We start from the raw sequence: 19,909 nt of genomic DNA, 5'->3' as shown, positions 1-19,909 counted from the left end.
TCCCGGGGCACACCACCATCCCTCACCTCCACATACTCAGCAACCCAGAAGCTCTCTAAATCCTGTCCTGGTGGGGAAGGGGGTGGTTATAGAAGCTTCAGAAATCATCCCCACTCCATCCTGAACAAACAAACAAAAAAAAAATTAACAAATGGATCCAGCAGAGAAGTGAGTTCAAAGTCTGTACTCCCACCGTCTCAGGAGTTTGAGGTAGGGGGATCGATCTCAAGACAAATGTAAAAATACTTCAAGTTGAAGGCCAGCTGCAGCAGTTTCATGAGATCTTGCCTCAAAACATAAAAAGGCCTGGGGATGTAGCTTAGTGGAAAAGTGCTTTCCTAGTAGGTGTGAGGCTCTGGGTTTGATCCCCAGCACTGGAGGGGGAAAAAAAGGAAAAACTGAAATAGATCCAAAAGGCAAAACTTTGGTGAGAATATGTTGAATATAATGAAAATCTATAGATGGTTTCACCCAACAATAGCAGATTACATATACTTTACCAGCTAATATGGAAAAATCTCCAAGATGGAACACATTCTAGGACGTAAACTACACCTTAACAAATGTTAAAAAAAAAAAAAAAATAGGAATCCTACAGTGTCTGCTTTCAGACCATATGGAATTAAACTAAAAACTAATACCAGAAAGATAGCTGGAAAACACCCAAATATTTGGAGAATTAAGGAACAGACTTCTAAATAACACATGGGTCAAAGAAAAAAATCTCAAGACAAATATAAAAATACTTCAAGCTAAATGAAAATATTACTTATCAAAATCTGTGGGATATAGCAAAAGTAGTACATAGAGGGATACTTGGAGCATCGAATGTATATATTGGAAAGGAAGAATAATCTAAAATCATTTATCTAAGATTCAACCTTAGAAAACTAGAAGAAGAAGAGCAAGCCAGGAGGCGGTTCACACCAATAATACCAACTTCTCCCGAAGCTGAGGCAGGAGGATCACAAATTCCAGGCCAATCTGGTAACTTATCAAGACCCTATATCAAAATAAAAAATAGCCAGATGTGATGGGGCACACCTGTAATCCCAGCCACTTGGGAGGCTGAAGCAGGAGGACCCCAAGTTCAAAGCCAGCTTCAGTAACTTAGCCAGCTCCTGCCTCAAACTAAAAAAAAAAAAATAAATAAAATAAAAAGAGCTGGGGTTGTGGCTCAATGGTTAAGTACCCCTGGTTCAATCTTCACTACCAAAAAGTAAATAAATAAAGAGGGCTGAGGATGTTTCTCAGTGGTAGAGGTTTGAACCTAAATTCAAACTCCAATGCAAGCCAGGCGGTGGTGCATGCCTATAATCCCAGGGGCTCGGAAGGCTGAGGCAGGAGGACTGCAAATTCAAAGCCAGCCTCAACAATAGGGAGGAGCTAAGCAACTCAGTGAGACCCTGTCTCTAAATACAATACAAAATAGGGCTGGGGATGTGGTTTAGTGGTTGAGTGACCCTGAGTGCAATCCCTTTTTTTTTTTTTTTTTTTTTTTGGTAGTAGATGGACCCCAATATCTTTATTTATTTATTTTATTTTAAAATATTAAATAGGGATGGGGATGTGGCTCAGTAGTTGAGTACCTCTGAAATCAATCCCTGGCTACCAGAACCAACCCCCCCCAAAAAAAAAAGCAGAAGAAAAGAAATGAAAATCAGAGAAGAATGAAATTGAAACAGAAAATCAATGGAGAAAATCAGCAAAACCAAAAGCCTATTCTTTGGAAAGATCAATAAAATTGATAAGCCTTTAATAAGTAAGAAAAAAATAAAAAGGGTACAAATTACAAATACCACACATGAAAAAGAGGATATCACTATAGATCCCATGAATAGTAAAAGGATAACCAAGAAGTAGTATAAACAACTCTATGCCCACAATTATTATAACCTAGAGGAAATGAACCAATTCCTTGAAAGACACAATCTGTGAAAATTCACGTATAAAGAGAGTCTAGTAGAACTATAGCAAATAAGTTAAATCCATAATTAACAACCTTCCAAAACAGAAAGCACAAGGCCCAGATAGTTTCACTGGTGAATTCTACCAAATGTTTAAGAGATAAATTATACCAATTCTCTTCAGTCTTTTTCAGAAAATGGCAGCAGAAGCTACACTTCCTAACTTATTCTATGAGGCTAGAGTTATTTTAATATCAAACCCCCCCCAATAAAAGACACTGAAAGAAAAGTATACATCAGTATCTCTCATGAATACAGATATTAAAATCCTCAACCGAATATTAGCAAATTGTGGATCGAGAATTTAGCTTAATGGTAGAGTGCTTGCTAGCCTACTGAAAGCCCTGGATTTGATTCTCAATACTGAAAAGGAGGGGGGAAAAGAGCAAATTGAATACAACAATGTATGAAAAGAAATATTGACCATGATCAAGCAGGATTTATTCCAGGTGTGCAAAGCTGCTTCCACACTGGAAAATCAATTATTCAATCCATCACAAAAATAGACTAAAAAAGAAAAATCATGGGATTCTTGTTTTTTTTTTAAGAGAGAGAATTTTTAATATTTTTTTTTTTTTTAGTTTTCAGTGGACACAACATCTTTATTTTATTTGTATGTGGTGTTGAGATCAAACCCAGCGCCCCGTGCATGCCAGGCGAGTGCGCTACCACTTGAGCCACATCCCTAGCCCCTCATGGGATTCTTATCAATGGATGCTGAGTCTGTCTACACTGCTATAACAAATACCTGAGACTGGGCAAAGCCTTTTTTTTTTGAGACTGGGTAATTTGCAAAGAACAAAAATGTATTTCATACAGTTCCAGAGGCCCAGAAATCCAAGATCAGGGCACCAGCAAGCTTAGTATCTAGAGAGGGTGTCTGCTATCCCTCCAGAATAGTAACTTCTTTCATAATAAAAGCTTGAACTAGAACTGGAGGGGATTATATGCATGGTATGTCCTCGGGGAATTGCAATTTAAAACAACAATCAGCTAACCACTCCACATGTATTAGACTGGTTAAATTCCAGAACACTAATATCACTGAATATTGGATGTTGGCAAAGATACAGACAATAGGAGCTTCTCTTGCTGAAGGCAACACATCCACTTTGGAAGACAGTTTGGTGTTTCCTGACACAATTAAACATACTCTTACTATATGAGCTGATAATCATGCTCCTGAAACTGAAAACATGTCTACCCAAAACCCTGCACCTGGGTGTTTATAGCAGCTTTATTCATAATTACCCAAACTTGGGAGCAACCAAGATATCTTTCTTTGGGCACCACTGAAAGCTTGCAGACTTGAAGATTACTTAATAATTGTGTTAAAGGAGCAAATGTGGTATATGTTGATTCAGAATCTAAAGAGGCAGCTCCAGCTGGGTGTGATGGTGCACAACTATAATCCCAAGGATTTGGGAGACTGAGGCAGGAGGATTACAAATAAGAGACAAGCCTCAGAAATTGAGTGAGGCCCTAAGCACCAGCGAGCCCCTGTCTCAAAATTAAAAAGAAAAAAACAATTAAAAAGGACTGGAGATGTGGCACAATGGTAAAGTACCTCTGGGTTAAATTCTCAATACCCCCCCCCCAAAAAAAGGCAACTGCAAGCAGTTGGCCTTTTCTACCATCAATACCCTTCACTCCTCAGGTCAGAAAACCAATGTAGACTATCTGTGCATTCAAGAATTGGGGAAATAGCTGGGTGCAGTGGCACACACCTATAACCCCAGCTGCTTGAGAGGCTGAGGCAGAAGGATAAGAGTTCAAAGCCAGCTTCGGCAATTTAGCAAAGCCTTAAGCAACTCAGCAAGACCCTGTCACTAAATAAAATACAAAAAAAGGGCTGAGAATGCGGCTCAGTGTTTAAGTGGTTAAATACCTCTGGTTCAATCCCCAGTACTAAAAATAAGAAGAAGGAAAAGAAGAATCAGGGAAATAGCCTGGAATGATGGCACACACCTATAATCCCAGTGACTCAGGAGGCTGAGGCAAGAGTATAGCAAATTTGAGAGCAGCCTCAGAGATTTATGAGGCCCTAAGCAACTTAGTAAGACCATGTCTCAAAATAAAAAGGACTGGGGTTATGACACAATGGTAAAGCACTCTTGGGTTCAATCCTTCGTACCAAAAAAAAAAAAAAAAAAAAAAAAAGAAAGAAAGAATTGGAGAAATAAAGTCAGGCATAGTGGTTCACACCTGAATCTGTAATCTTCAGCAACCCCCATAAGGTTGAGGAAGAGGGATAGTAAGTTTCAAACCAGCCTGGGCAACTTAGAAAGACCCTGCCTTAAAATTAAAAAATAGAAAGGACTAGGGATGTAGCCCAGTGGTAGATAATTGGTTCAATTCCCAATACCACAAAAAAAGACAGGTTGGATAATCTTTGGGGAGATTCACAAACTCACTTGACCATACAACTATAATGCACCAATTTAAAAAAAAAGGTGGGAAAACCCCCGTTAGACCTGTTGTAAAACACACACTGAGTCACTGAAGCGTTGCAGACAGACTCCTCAGTGCTGAGCTTAAACTCCATTTTTTTCCTGTTTTCTTAAGCCACTGACTCTGGATTGTGAAGCTCTATGGTGTTCCGGGCCAGAGGTGTTGTGTTGACTCAGATAACACTCATCTCCTCTAAGCCTTTACCATTCCCTTTCTCCTGTGTTAAAACACCACAGGTCTCTGTGGAAGGTTTAGGAGAAAAATCACATACCTGTAGCGGTATCATGGGAATTTTCCTGAAGAAACCTGGCATTCCCATCATTTGAAGGACTCTGGGTCTCTGAACTGGCTCAGATCTAGGGATTGAGCAAGAAGAGGCCATTACTCTCCACTGATGTCACTTAAATTGGGCTTCTACCCGCCAGAACCAGAGAGATACATGTATATTTGTATGTATGTATTTAAAAATAGAACTCCATTAAGACTTCAATCAGCTGCCCGTCTGTGTTAATCCTGTAACCACCATGGCTAATTAACCACAACCACAGGGTTAAACCATTTGATTATTTCCCTGGCACGACTGCCTGTTGTGTTGGCAGGAATGATGCCCCCTAGCTTCTGGGATTTAGGCACTGTCACTTGGCCTCTGACACCGTTTTGTAGTGCCATCAACCTCATCCAATTCAGGGAGCCACGTCCGTGCTGGCACCTCCCACCGTCCTCCTCAGCAGGCCAGCATTACAGAGCATCTCAGGGAACTCCAAATTCCTGTCAGCTTTTCCAAGGCTTGTTTCCTTCCTCTCTTCCTTATGCCAAAGCATGGCATCTTACTGTCCCTTAATGTTGGTTACTGTTGAGTCCAAGTTTCAGTCAACCAACATGCAAACTATTAAAAGTCAACCATAGACGTTCAAGTTCACACATTAAAATCTCACTCTTGGGGCTGAGCTTGTGGCTCAGCGGGAGCACACTCACCTAGCACATGTGAGGCGCTGGGTTCAATCCTCAACACCACATAAAAATAAATAAATAAAGGTATTTTGTCCAACTACAAATATATATAGATATTTTTAATCTGACTCTCGATAAGTCCATTCATATCAATAAATTTGGCCTATTCAACATCATATCCCTTCTTCCTAGTATAACTTCCTACACATATTCCTCATATTTCTGCCAATTTTAATTGGCACAATCTTGTCTTTTAATACCCTGGTCTGGGTCAGTTGCCTTACTCAATCCCCCACTCCCCAAGGTGTGCTGGGATCCAACTCTAGTTATAGATGATCAGAGGTGATGACATGTGCATGCATATGAACACATAGATATATGTAATCATTATGCACATTTTTATTGGTGCATTATGATTGTATATAATAGATTCATTGTTACATATTCTTACATGCATACAATATAACAAGGTAATGTAGTCATTTGGTACTGGGAATTGAACCCAGGGGCACTTGATCACTGGGCCTCATCTCCAACCCTTTTTATTTTTTATTTTGAGACCAGGTCTCACTAAATTGCTTAGGGCCTTCATAAATTGTTGAGGCTGGCCTGGAACTTGCAGTTCTCCTGATTACTGCTAGGATTGGCTAAAGGTGGGTCTTAAGGACAATAGACACCTTGCATGATAATTGCCTGAGTGAAATCAATAGAATCCTCAAAGCAGGGGTGGTTCATCTCTTCAGATAGCAGAGGAAGACCTGCTGATGTTGGCAAGAGAAGCTTGTTGAATTTGGAGGTCTTCTCAAATGTTTTTATTCCCAATCCTCAGGTTTCCATGCAATCCCAAAACCCAATTCACATAAGATACCGGCAGGACTATGTAATAAATTTGTGTTATAAATGTACAATCATTTGATGAAATTTGAGATTTGGGTTTTAGTTACATTGGCCTTCTGGTTACAAGAAAGTTTCCTTTCAGTTACTCATAGAAACTCTCTATGCCTTGTTCCAGGAATTAAATCCCCCCAAGTTGCATATTTTCTCCTTGTAAGTTCATTAGCAAGGTCAGAGGTGGCAAGCTCACCCTAGGTCCTTGTAGTTCTCAATTATAACATTATTTGTAATAGTCATGTGATTTACAAAAGCCTTTCATTACAGGCAATTAAAAGTTGATAATTTTATAAACTCTTTTGCCACATGTTACTAGTACTAGTGACAAAACCACACTACAGGTGAGCATCCCTGATCCAAAAATCTGAAATCAGAAATGCTCCCAAATCTGAAATTTTTGAGTTGGGCACAGTGGCACTTGCCCGTAGTATAAGCTACTCAGGAGGCTGAGGAAGGAGACTGCCTGAGCCCAGGAGAGTTGAGGGCCAGCCTGAACAACATAGTAAGACCCTGTCTAAAACAATAAATAAACAACAACAACAACACTTTTTGAGTTTCAACATGCACCCCAAGTAGAATATACCACACCTGACCTCATGTGATGGTTCATAGTCAAAATGCAGGTACACTAAAAAATTGTATAAAATTACCTTCAGGCTGTGTGGATAAGATGTATGTAAAACAATTTTGTCTTTGGACTTCGGTCTCATCTGTATATTAGGCAAACACAAAGTCCAAAATCTAAAACAAATTCAAAATCTGAACTACTACTGGCCTCAAGCATTTTGACCTGAACTTTCAAATATAACCAGGTCAGTTTCCCAACTTTGAGGGTTTTTTTGTTTTTTTGTTTTGTTTTTTTGTTTTTGGTACCAGAGATTGAACCCAGGGATGCTTAACCACTGATCACATCCCCAGTCCTTTTTATTTTTTATTTTGAGACAGGGTCTCACTAAGTTGCTTAGGACCTCACTGCTGAGGCTGGTCTTGATCTTGCAATCCTCCTTTCTTAGCCTCCGAAGCTCTGGGATTATAGGTGTGTGCCACCATGCCCATCTTAAACTTTGAGCCACTTTAAGAACCAAATACCTTATCAGTCAAGATTAGGTGGAGAAAATTGTTTGTGTTTTATATACTTGGGTTATGAAAAAACAATCTGCTTCTTTTTCCCTCTGCTCTCACACCACACCAATCTACTCAAAAAACTCTGACCTCGAAGGGCAGGGGCACTCTCCCCAGCAGCAGTGGACACCAGCTGGGCATTCATTTCTGCCACAGTCTACCTGGAGATAGCATCAGAGACCACAAGTAGAGGGCTCATTCCCCAAGTCTGTTCTCACTTTAGTCCTAGCAGCAAATCCAGGCCTGTGGAACTTCTTACCAACGGTCATATTTTGGGGTTCTCACTACCCCCTCCTCAAGTTTGACTAGTTTTGTCATAATGACTTACAGAACTTAAGGAAACACTATACTTACATTTACTGGTTTATTACAAAGGGCAAGTTCTGGAAGGGTCCTGAGTGCAGGAGCTTCTGCCCCCGAGGGGTTAGGGTGCACTACACTCCCAGTGCGTGGGTGCATTTTTGTTTGCCTTCCTGCAAGCTTCTGTCTGGAAGCTTTCCAGAAGCTTCTGACCCCATCTTCTCAGGTTTATATGGGGACTTATAGCATAGGTGAGATTGCTGATAGGCTAAGGAGGGCACCTTATTCAGCTTCTTGGCTTCTCTGTGCAACAACATGCCTCCCTCCAGGGTACAGGGAGGACCCCTTTGGAATGAGGAGGGTCATATGACCAGCTAAAGACAGGGTAAGATCAGAGTTTCTAAAACCTCCTTGGAAAGGGAGTTATCAGCCAGGAACCGTGTTCAAAGACCAAAAATTATATGTCCTAATACCACAGTACTTCCAGCTAGAAGATTTTTATATAGAGAATTAAATGCTTACAAAATTCTTGAGAAGGCTCGGGGAACAAAAGTCCAGTGAGGCAGCCACTGGCCTTGGGGAGCTCAGGAAGGATAGGAGTCACACAAGTGACTCTGATCTCAGAGCGGGAGTGTCTGTAAGCCTTTTTCTGCAGAAAAGCTTTGCCAATTTACCTTTCCCTCAACATCACACCTTCGCTGGCACAGACTCTCTCTCTCTCTCTCTCTAATGTTTTTCAGCATATCAAGAGCAATCAGGAATTGTCAGAGAAGCTGTCAGGATTACAGCAAGAGAAAGAAGCTCTATGGGAAAGATGTGTGCAATTTTTGGAGCAGTTTGATGAGCATGTGAGGTAAACAAAAACGGGTTCCCTTTGGAGGAAAACTGTAGAACAGCTGCTCCTGGCTGAGCTCACCCCAAAGCAAAGCACTGGGTGCCAAAGCAGCCTTTCAAGGTGCCATCATGATTTCCCTGAGGCCCTGGAAGTTCCCACCACCAGGCTTTTCCTGGAAAGATGTGGGGCCCAGTTTCTTCCCAATAGAAAGGGTGGGGAGGAGAAGGGCATTTCCACTTACAGAGCTCAGTCGATATCTAACTTGTTTTTTCCAAAATTATACTTGCCTTCGGGCTTTTCCCCCTCACATACTTTCCTCAGCCTGAACCACCCTCTCCCTATTCCAACTCTTCATTTTAACTTCTAATTCTTAGACTAGGAATCACCTCCTCAAAGATGCCTTTTTTGACACCCGCCGTAATCCCTTGTAAATGCTTCTCTGTACTTATTTCAGAACTGGCCATGATGTTTTCAAATAATGTGATTTACTATCAGTCTCCCTCACCAGACCACAGCCTCTTCAAGGGCGTGAGCCATGATCTTATTCATTTTTTTATCCATACTCCCTGGTATATAGTAGATACTCAATTAAAATGAATGCTCCTAGATAGGCCCAGTTATGCATGTCTGTGGTCCCTGCGACTTGGGAGGCTGAGGGAGGAGGATCACCTGAGCCCAAGAGTTCAAGGCCACACAGAACTGGACCATATAGTGAAACCTATGTCTTTAAAAAAAAAAAAGAGGAGGAGCCCTGGGCATGGTGACCCAGGCCTATAACCCAGGGACTCAGGAGGCTAAAGCTGGAGGATCACAAGTTTGAGGTCAGCCTCACCAACTTAATGAGCCCTGTCTCAAAATAAAAACATAAAGGGCTGGAATGTAGCTCACTGGGAGTGCGCTTGCCCAGCATCTCACATATGCAAAAAAAAAAAAAAAAAAAAAAAAATTCTGAAGTTCTTATCTTTTCCATTTTCTGCTCATAATTCTACCTGAGTCCTTTTCCTTTCCTCCTCTCTGAAGCAATGGAGCAAAGTAATGGAGAAAATGGACTCTGGAGCCACAATGCCTAGTGACAAATCCTGGCTCTACTAGAATTGCTAACTTTGGGCAAGTTATAAAACCTCTTTGTGCGGCAGGCTCCTCTCTTTAAAATATACAAAATAACAGTATTTCTCTCATAAAGTGATTGAGACCTAAGTGAGTGGATCTCTGGAGAGTGCTGACTTAGCACAATGTCTGGCACATGGAGGTGCTATTGTTATATTTATTTCTTGTGCTTTTTCCATGACCCACCTACCTCTCTGCTCTGGTCCTCCTATAGGTTCAAGTTCCTTATTCTCTTACCTACCTACTATATTGATGGTGTTAATGATTTAAAAAACATTGTGAGGCCAGACGTGGAGGTGCAGACCTGTTATCCAAGTTATTGAGGCTGAGGTAGGAGGATTGCAAATTCCAGGCCAGCCTCTACAACTTAGTAAGACCCCATCTCAAAATATTCTATTTCTTTCTTTCCTTCTTTCTTTGGTGCTGGGAATCAAACCCAGGCCTCATGCATGCCAGGCAAGCGCTCCACAACTGAGCCACACTTGCCTGCTCTGTATTCTTTTTCTCTTAATATCTCATAGGCCATTGTGCTTTGTTGCTATAGCCTTTGAATTTGTTTTCATAAAATATTTTTTAAAAGTTGGTATGCCCTTGGAATAACACTGCCAGTTGGATTGCTAAAAACTGAGAGAACCCAAAATGACATGCTCACAGATGCATAACTTATTGCAAGATATAATATAGCAACAGCATTAGGAGAGAGGTTTGCATTTCAGCCCCTGGGTGCCTCCGCAGCAAGGGGTCCAGAGAAGTTAGGCAGGAGTTGACAATGGCCCTCCCTCTGCAAGAACTATGGCAGATGTATTTCCTCTTTCAGAACAGAAACCATGTACCACTGAAGACCTCAGAACCAGGAAGCCCATGAATCTCAGATTTTATTTTTTGTTCTACATATAAGCCTATTCCTGCTATGTCACCTGCCTCAAGAGCAGAGCTTTCTTTGGGTTTCACTGAGACCAGCACAAATCATCATTCTCGGTGTTACCAATAAACAGTGCTGACAAACTGGTACAAAATGCCATGACACTCCTTGGGCCAGTGGTTATGAAGCCACATTGTTTTAATTAGCATATTTCATGCCTTGACCAGAAATTAGTGCCAAGCAGGAAAAGCAGCTAAACATCTTAGGTTACTTTTAGGTCTGCAAGTATTAACTGTCACAACACAACCTTAATTTAGTTAGGAATTAGTGCTCCAATGGTTGAATATTTTTATTCAAAACGATGCTGAAAAAATAATTTTGATATATTTTTTCTCATTTTAAAATTTATTGTTTTAGAACTATGGACCTTAAAATGTATTGACAAACATCTAGAAGCAGCCTACTAAAATTTCTTCCATCATTATAGAAGAGTAGCAATTTCACTACATCCTCATTTGCATTGGGTACCACTATTGATGGGAAGTACATAGACCCTGATGAAAATGTCCCTAATATTCTTTGTTTGGATTGAGGTATAATTTACATACAATAAACAAAAGATTTTTTAATGTACAATTGGATGAGTTTTGACAACCACCACCACCCCAATCTCCTGTATGTAATCTTTTTTGTCTGACTTTTGTTTAGTATATTCCATTACTTTAATGTATGCTTGTAGTCAGAAATTGTCACTTTGGGGGAAGGGGAGGTTCCAATGTAGGGGTGCTTAACCACTGAGCCACATCCCCAACCCTTTTTTGACAGGATCTCCCTGAGTTGCTTAGCTCCTTGCTAAGTTGCTGAGGCTGGCTTTGAACTTGTGATCCTCCTGCCTTGGCCTCCCAAGCTGCTGGGATTACAGGTGTGCGCCACTGTGCCCAGCTGTCATTGTATTTTGAAATCTTCTTGATGGCTGATGAGGCTGAGTATTTGACTATGTTATTTGCCTTTAGCAAAGTAGATCTTCATCCTGGCTCCACATGCCTGGGTCCCAACATAGATTAATTAAATCAAAATCTGTCAGCATAGCACCTACAAATCAATATTTTTAATATTATTTTAGATGTTGATGGACCTTTATTTTATTCATTTATTCATATGTGGTGCTGAGAATCGAACCAAGTACCCCACACATACCAGCAAGCACTCCACCACTGAACCACAACACCAGCCCAAATCAATATTTTTTAAAAGCATTGCCATATGAATCTATATCCAGAGTTGAAAACTACAGATTTATGAAAGAAAATAAGAGGAATCATTAAAACTCTAGATTCATTTTTGTTTTCACTCCCGTGATCCCAAGTCCTGATCTGTGCAGACAAGGATCATTTTTTACATTTTTTCAACCATTCTTCCAGAGAAACAAATTCCTTGCCTTTTTGAAATCAACATAATAAACAATCTGGTTTTACTTGAACGCAAGCTGAAGGTTGGTCCTAAATTTTAGAAGCCAAGTATTGTGCTGTCTCATAATGTTTAATTAACAAAGCCAAAAATAAACATAGAAAATCCACATGTTCTTTGGGCCTGTTGGCCAATAGAATTTCAGACCAAGCCAGTATCTGTGCCAGATAGCCAGCGAGCAATGGCAAGGGAAGGTTTAAGCTCCACCAGCTGCGCTGTGTCCATGTACTCCTCAGACCTGTGAAACACCCAGGGAGACCTAAATATCCCAAACTAGGAGGCCAGTTAGATAGAGTATAAAACATTCACTTCATGGAGCATAATACAGCTACAAGGATGGTGGCCACAAAACTATATAACAACATGGGGAAATGCTTATAATACATATCATGTTGTGATAACAAATGAAAAGGGTGTAAGATAAACATTGTAATGAAGACAATGTTTAAACAGAGATGCCTATAAAAAGACTAGAAGGAAAAACAACACTATAATATTGACCAACACTGGAAGTTGGATATTTTCCCCAAATGTTCTGTAATTTATCCTCTTACTTTAAAGAATAAATTTATTCTTTTTTGAGGGAGATAATGGGTATGGAACCCAGAGGCCCTCTACCACTGAGCTACATCCCTGGCTCTTTTTATTTTTTATTTGGAGACAGGATCTCACTGAGTTGTGGAGGCTAGCCTTGAACTTGCAATCCTCGTGCCTTAGCCACCTGAGTAGTTGGGATTACAGATGTGAGCCATGGCATCCAGCTTGAATTTATTTTTTAATAATCCAAAAGTTAGGATAAGAGAGACAGCAGCTATCTGGAATAGGAAACTATAGACTGGGTTTTAATATCTCAGTATAGGATAGGTGGAAGAAATTCCAGAAGTACGTTTTGTGTTTTCAATTATGTCAAAACATCAAGTTACTATAAACAACTGGGAAACCTGGAGGATGACAGGTATATTGTTGGTACCCTGCTAAATATTACATCTCTGAAACTATTCAGGATGCTGAAACGCAGTGCTAGTGTTACCTTTTACCAAGCATTCCTAGTAAAAAGGAAAATGAGATCATTTACGAAGTGGAAATATCTCCTTGTAAAGAATCAAAGTCACAGCAGTGGTAATTGTGAACACAATTTACAAAGTGTGTGCCTCATATTATGTAGCAGGTGCTGAACCCAAATGGAACTCAGACAGTTTTAGGAATGTACTTTTATATAGCAAACTACATTAATTAAGATACTGTAGCAAAGACCCTGAATAAAAATAGTTTCCAAAAGGGAGACACTTCTCTCTTACCTAACAATGCAGACCTAAGCAGTTCAGGATTGCTATGGTGGCTCAGTGCATCAGAAGCCTGGGCACCTGCTATCTTGTCTGTTGCTCCAGCCTCTTGAACATGTTTTCCTTATTCATGTAGCTCAAGACAGCTCTCTATTATATCCATCCCAGCCAATAAAAAGGAAGGAAGGGAAAGGCGAGGACATTCCATTTTCCAACAAAGCATGCTATTTCCCCTTACATTCTGTTAGTCCAGACTTACTCACATGGCTTCACTACAAGGAAATTCAGTGTAGTTCTTACACTGGGCAACTATCACAATGGCAAAAGGTGCAACTTATGCAGTTGAAAGGGAGAAATAAAGAATGTCCATACGCTTCTGCCCTTTTCAATGCTTTATTCACTCAAATCACTCAATACAATTTCACTCTATAGGTTCTTTTTTTTTTTTAAAGAGAGAGAGTGTGTGTGTGTGTGAGAGAGAGAGAGAGAGAGAGAGAGAGAGAGAGAGATAGAGAAAGAGAGAGAGAATTTTTTAATGTTTATTTTTTAGTTTTCGGCGGACACAACATCTTTGTTTTGTATGTGGTGCTGAGGATCGAACCCGGGCCGCACGCGTGCCAGGCAAGCGCGCTACCGCTTGAGCCACATCCACAGCCCAATATAGGTTCTTTTTTTAAAAAGTATTTATTTTCAGTTGTAGTTGGACACCATACCTTTATTTCACCTATTTATTTTTATGTGGTGCTGAGGATCGAACCCAGGGTCTTGCACGTGCGAGGTGAGCGCTCTATCAGTGAGCCACAACCCCACCCCCTCTATAGGTTCTTAATCAAGAAAGTGACAATCCTTAATGCTGGGCACTGCATACAGACATAATTCACAGAAAACAATTCTAGATTGATTAATTCACAGCAAACAATTCTAGATTAATTCTAAGCACTGCAAACACACTTAATCATGACAGGCTCATAGCAGACATTCCCTCTGCATGCTGAGCTCAAGTGTCTGATCAAAAGTCTCAAGCCTTAGGCTCTAAGATGTACATTCACTCAGACTGCGGTGATCAGGTCAGGAACCAAGGCAGGCTTCCCCTGGGGTGGATCTGTCGGCCTGCTAAGGAGAGGGTCGTAGGGAGAAGTTGCTGCTCTCACCAGGGTCAAGATGTGGCTGTAGAGTTTGAGAACGGTGAGGAAGATGCAGAAGATCAGGCAAACGATGAAAACGATGTCAGTCCAGTCTTCGTCAGGTTCTCAGCATGAGGACATCATTGTCACCTGGCTGAATGTGTGTTCATTTGCTCTATTATTTAACCCAAAATTTGGGGCTTTTGACCCCCCCTTTCTATCCTTATCAGCTGCCACTGGGTCTCTCAGTGTTATCATTTACCCTGTGGTAAACATCTGGCCTAATGGTCCCCACCCTGATCTCCGATTTTCCTCTTATCAGATGCCGACAGCCTGTCAGAGACTTCACTCTAAGTTCATGGGGTGGGGAGAAGTGACTTGTTTGTGCCTGAGGGCCATACTGGAGGGCTCTGTTAGGTATGCCTGATGAGACTGCAGGTTTCAAACTGGAGTTTTAAAATGGAGTTGCTTAGGCTCAGGCCGAAGGTCATCCTTACAGCAACCCAGTGCCCAGCCAAAAGCCAGGAGGTCTATGATAAGAGAAGGAGAAATTGAGTTGAGGACAACCCCAGCAGCCAGTCACTGTCACATACTCTGACAAGCTATATCTGGCCTCCAGCATCTAAACTTCTCAAAGTAGTATTTGGCTAGCAACTAAATCTTCTCAGGGAAAAACATACAGATGATTCTTTTGTGTACACTTAGCAAATAGGATGGAAAGGCTATTTTGGAAAATGAAGTAGTCTTGCAAAAACACATTTAAGGGTAAGACACAATTTACAAGCACACAGGCCTCTTAGAGTAGCTCTTCCATTCCATTTGGCTAGAATTAGCATCTGAGTAAGTCTGCTTTGTTCTTCCCATCCATCTGGGTCCAACTTTTCGTACAAAAGTATCTCGTTTGGAGAAAGCAGTGCTGTTTGCCTGCCTTTGCTGGTGTTATGGCAGTGGGTAGAGCAGGAAGATCACCAGCTCTGGGGTCATGTTGCTGGGCCCACCTACCTGCTCACCATTTGAAAGCTAACAGGAAATGAGAGTGATGGTAAAGAAACTAGGTTTATTGAAGGACTGACACCCTGAGAAAATGGGGCAAGCCATCCTCTCCACCAAAATTTAGAGAACTCAGGCATGCAGAAGGACTTTCATAGGGAGGGAGAGGAAGTGCAGGGGCAGTGGGCAGAGGACCATGTGTAGGGCAGAGACTTCCGACATCCAGGGCAAGTCTTTTTTTTCTTTCTTTTTTTCTTGGTTGGAAAATTTCAATTGAACATAATGGGGTGGGGGCACTACTTTCTGTAATTCTTTAGACAGACATTTTTGAGTTAAACTTCACAGCAATGTACAAGTTTTGTGTTAGTTGATGCACAGGACTAAGGAAGAATAAGGAAGGATGTTACACATTCTGATGTTAACTGAAGGTCATCGGATGTTGTGAATTCTGTACACTTTAATCATTTTAGGTGCAACTTTTCTTTAGAACTTAGAATGCCAGGCAAAGGAAGGGAAAACATCCAGCAAAAGACAACCCTCAACGTTGCAAAGTGGCCACAGTTAGAGCCAGATTGGTCTCTGCAGACTCCTTGTAACAACTCACAAAAATTTAGAAAAGCTGTTGTATTCATGGCCAGGGTTTATTATAGTACGCAGATTTCAAACAACATAAGAAAAAGGTCTGGAGCAGATCCAGGAGTAACAAAATTAAAACAAGCTTCCACTTAGCTTTCTTCCAGTGGGTGCTGCAGATAAAGAGACAGCATCACAGGAGGCTGAGGCAGGAGGATCACTTAAGTATAGGAGTTCAAAAACAGCCTGAGTAACATAGCAAGACCCTCTCAAAAGAAAAAAAAAAGGGGGGGGGGAGTATTCACAATCAAAGACTCACCTGAATCATGATGGTCATGGACTGGGGGTGGGGAGGTGACAAAGATGTGGAGACCCAGTAATTGATCTAAACTACTAGTTACCAACCATCCCTCCTGCTGTGACCCAAAGCCCTAAGTGAACAAAAATGCATTCACCATAAATTCCATTGCTAGCATAAACTACCTGGCAAGGCCAAGGTCTCAGAATATTCCAAGGGTGTAGAAGTCATCTCCCAGAAGCCATCCAGAGCTAGTCGTTTCTTGAGAGTATGCAGGGTTTCACCCCAAAACCACCACCTTAACTCAGTCTTGCACAGTCTCTATCTTCTGATTCTTAGATTGAGGAGAGATTCACCATCATTTTGCTCTAAAATCACATGAGATGTCTTGTGAGAATCCCAGAGCATCTGGGACTTCCCTTTAGTGTACCTGGACTGCCTCCTGTGTGTTAGAATCCCAGGTAAGATCACGCACTTATATGGATCACAGGCCTGAATGGCTGTGCCCCTAAGTGCCTATAGTGGCTGAGGGAAGATTTAGTTCCTCATTCCTTAAACACCTTAAGGTGTTATCCAAATGTCTAGACATTCAGGGAAGTTGGGGACTATAGAGTAGTTTTTCTAAGACACCAGGATGCCTTTTGTAAAGCAGAACAGGGCACAGGAACCAAGGGACAAGAATAAGGCACCAAAAGGAGTTTTGGGGGAAGGGATGGGCTGGTCTGCCAAAGGAAGAGGGCCAGGAAGTTGCTTGTGCTTCAGGCGAGAACAATACCTATATAGGTCACTAGAGGTAGGAGGGCCTAGGCCAACTAAGTTGTACTACTGTGTTAGCGGGTTGGCCAAGCAGAGTTTAAGGGCCATGTCTCTTCAACCAGGTGAAAAGTTCCCGCCCATGGCTTCCATGGGATGGGAAGGGGGAAGAGGAAGGGAAAGGGAAGGGGAAGCTGCCTGACACTTTTGACAGAAAACCTGATAAATCTTTAGACAACTCTTTTCCTTATATAGTAAGAAATATAGAGGAAGATGATGATTGAGGTTGGTGCAGCTGCTCAGAACTTCCATTAAGGGTGCAGCGAGACAGGCTCTTTCCTTCTCTTTGCTCTGCTGAGCTTAGTGGTTTTTGTTTTTTCCTTAGGCTTGTCACTGCATGGTTACCAGGCAGTGACTGCAGGTGCAGATAATGCAGCTACATTCAGCAGGTGGTTCCCCCACCCCAGGGCAAAGGGAAGTGGTTTCTCCAGTGGTTCTCACCCTTTCCCAGAAACACGCAGTCGGACACACTTGCCTCACAAGCCCAGCCTCACTTCCCCTAGGACCTGCCCTCCCCATTTTGAGGTCAAGGGATCTCTGTGGACACCTAGCTAAACATGGCAGTTATCTGCAGGAAAGAAGAAAGGTGGTAACTGCACCTTAGAGTGAAACAAAGTGAGGAGGAAGTCCTTCCCAAATGTGCCTGGGGCTTTCTCTTAGGAAACACCAAAGGTCCTTAGCATCTGGATGGCCATCTTAAGTGAAAGCCACCATTTTAAGGAAAAAGTTTTGCTTTCCTGCCCTAGGGTGTTTCTGAGAAAGGCTCACCACGCCCTCTACCAACCCAACCCTTCACCATCTGCATTAGGACCCTCCCCGCTCTGATTCCTGAGCCTCCCCCCATAAAAGTCCCGGAACTCAAGCCTGTTTTGCCTCTCTCTCCTATAGAGAGATGGCCTTTATTTGTCAGCTCTGACAAACTCTCGTGTGTATCTCTGCCTGGTCTCCATCTTTGGTTTTTGACTTACCCATCTCTTGTTCCTTGCTTTCCCTTCATTTTGGTGCCAAACCCAGGACTGGGTTCTCTGGTGTGCCCACTTCCCTCTTCAAGGTTCTCTGAGTGTCCTGGGTCCCAATCCAGATTCCATTGTAGGACCAGGCCCTCCATTCTGCTGAACACCTCTCTGCATCCACCACTGTACATTTCAGGTAAGACCCCTGTCTCCAGTGGACCTAAACAACCTACGGGTCCCTGAAAGTGACTGTTGATCGTCTGGCACTCTCAGGGTTACCGTGTGGTTGGTGCAGCCCCAGCCACAGCTTTCACAGCTTTGGCTGATCCTTACTGTCAACCGAGTCTATAGGTGGTCTTTTATCTGGGTCCTGGGTTTTGAGAAAAAAACACCGAGAATGATTGGGAGTTGTTCCTGGTGAGACTACCTCTCGGCCTTGGGTTAATCTCTATGGGCTTTTGCCCCTTCTATGGGCTTCTGCCCCTACTCTGTAGTCCTGGCCAGGCACCCAAGTGCCTCTATGGGCTCCTGCCCCAATGCTTAATCAGCAGTGGTGACAACCCCCTAAGCGTAACCATCCTCTCTACCAGGTGATATTAGAAACTGGGGTGTGCTCACCTTTAAACTTACCTCCCATGTCTCACCATGGGCAGCTCCTCATCCACTCTCTCCCATAGTCCCCTAGGCTGCCTCCTGGATAACCTAGGGTCTCTCTCATCCCAGACCTAACCCCCAAAAAACTTATCCACTTGTGCAATCAGATCTGGCCTCACTATCCTTTGGATAAGACTCTAAATGGCCACTTAAATGGCACTCTAGATCCCAATATTATCAGAAATCTTTTCAACTATTGTGAGTGTTCAGGAAATGAAAAGAGAGATCATAGATTCAGGCCTTCTCCTCTGTACGTTCTAAGTCCTCTCTCTACAACATTGCTCTCCCACACAAGTCCTCTTAGCTCTCACCTCCCCTACACCTGCTTCTAAAGGGACAAAAGATCCTACCCAGGACTCCTTCTCTATCGACCCAGTGGATGAGTCCCAGCCATATCACAATTCTCTTTCTAATGAAGCCATGCAACAACTGTTCCCTTGGCCCCTCTTCCCTTCTTTTCTCCTGCCACATGCTCACGGGCTGCCACTGCCCAACTCCCATCTCTGTGTCTTCTACGTAAAGTGGCTGGGGTAGATGGTGAAATCTGGATTCATGTGACCTTCTCTTCGTCAGATGGTTCACAGATAGAAAAGTGGCTTGGGTATGATACTCTAAGTCCCACCACATATATCAAAGAGTTTCAATATCTTGACTCAATCATATAATTTGACCTTCCACGATGTCCATATGATCTTGTCTAAAACCCTTCTGCCCGAGGAGCTCAGGCGAGTTTGGGAGCAAGCTAGAAATTATGCTGACCTCCCCTGCCCATCCGATGGCACTGAAGCAGTCCCTGATCGGGACCCCAATTGGGATTATAATTTGCCTGGAGGAGTAACTAGTAGAAACCAATTCATTACTTGCCTCATGGCAGGACTTAGAAAGGCAGCCCGAAGGCTATCAATTATGAAAAGCTCCAGGAAACCTTCCAAGATAAGAATGAAAACCCTTCAGCATTTTTAGACCGAGGCTTTATTACAATATACTAATCTGGACCCTGAGACTCCAGATGAGAGACAACTACTAATGACCTACTTTTTCTCCCAGAGTTTCCCCAATATTAAGGCCAAACTAAGGCACTTTGAGAGGGGCTCCCTAGCTCCCCAAGCTGAGGTTCTGGAAGTGGCCTTTAAGGTGTATAATAGTAGAGATGAGAAGGACCAGAAGCAGAAATACCAGATGCTCGCTCAAGCTGACTGTCTGGTCTCAACATCTGTCCCTGGTTTCACTGGCCCATGGAAGGGTCCCTCGGGACTGCCTGGACCCTG

General features: G+C 42.3%; 1 protein-coding gene across 1 annotated transcript in view; it reads left to right on the top strand.

The window, feature by feature from the left end:
• Ccdc30 (coiled-coil domain containing 30) overlaps window positions 1-19,909 on the top strand; it is an 80,689-nt gene that overhangs the window by 45,978 nt on the left and 14,802 nt on the right. Inside the window, exon 10 of the mRNA XM_076862881.1 lies at window positions 8,423-8,535. Coding sequence (XP_076718996.1) covers window positions 8,423-8,535 — 113 coding nt within the window. The remainder of the gene's footprint in view (window positions 1-8,422; window positions 8,536-19,909) is intronic.

This window comes from Callospermophilus lateralis, chromosome 7, assembly GCF_048772815.1.
Source record: "Callospermophilus lateralis isolate mCalLat2 chromosome 7, mCalLat2.hap1, whole genome shotgun sequence".
Lineage (NCBI taxonomy): Eukaryota > Metazoa > Chordata > Mammalia > Rodentia > Sciuridae > Callospermophilus > Callospermophilus lateralis.
The sequence above is the reverse complement of the archived record's forward strand: the minus strand, read 5'-3'. Positions and strand labels throughout refer to the sequence as shown.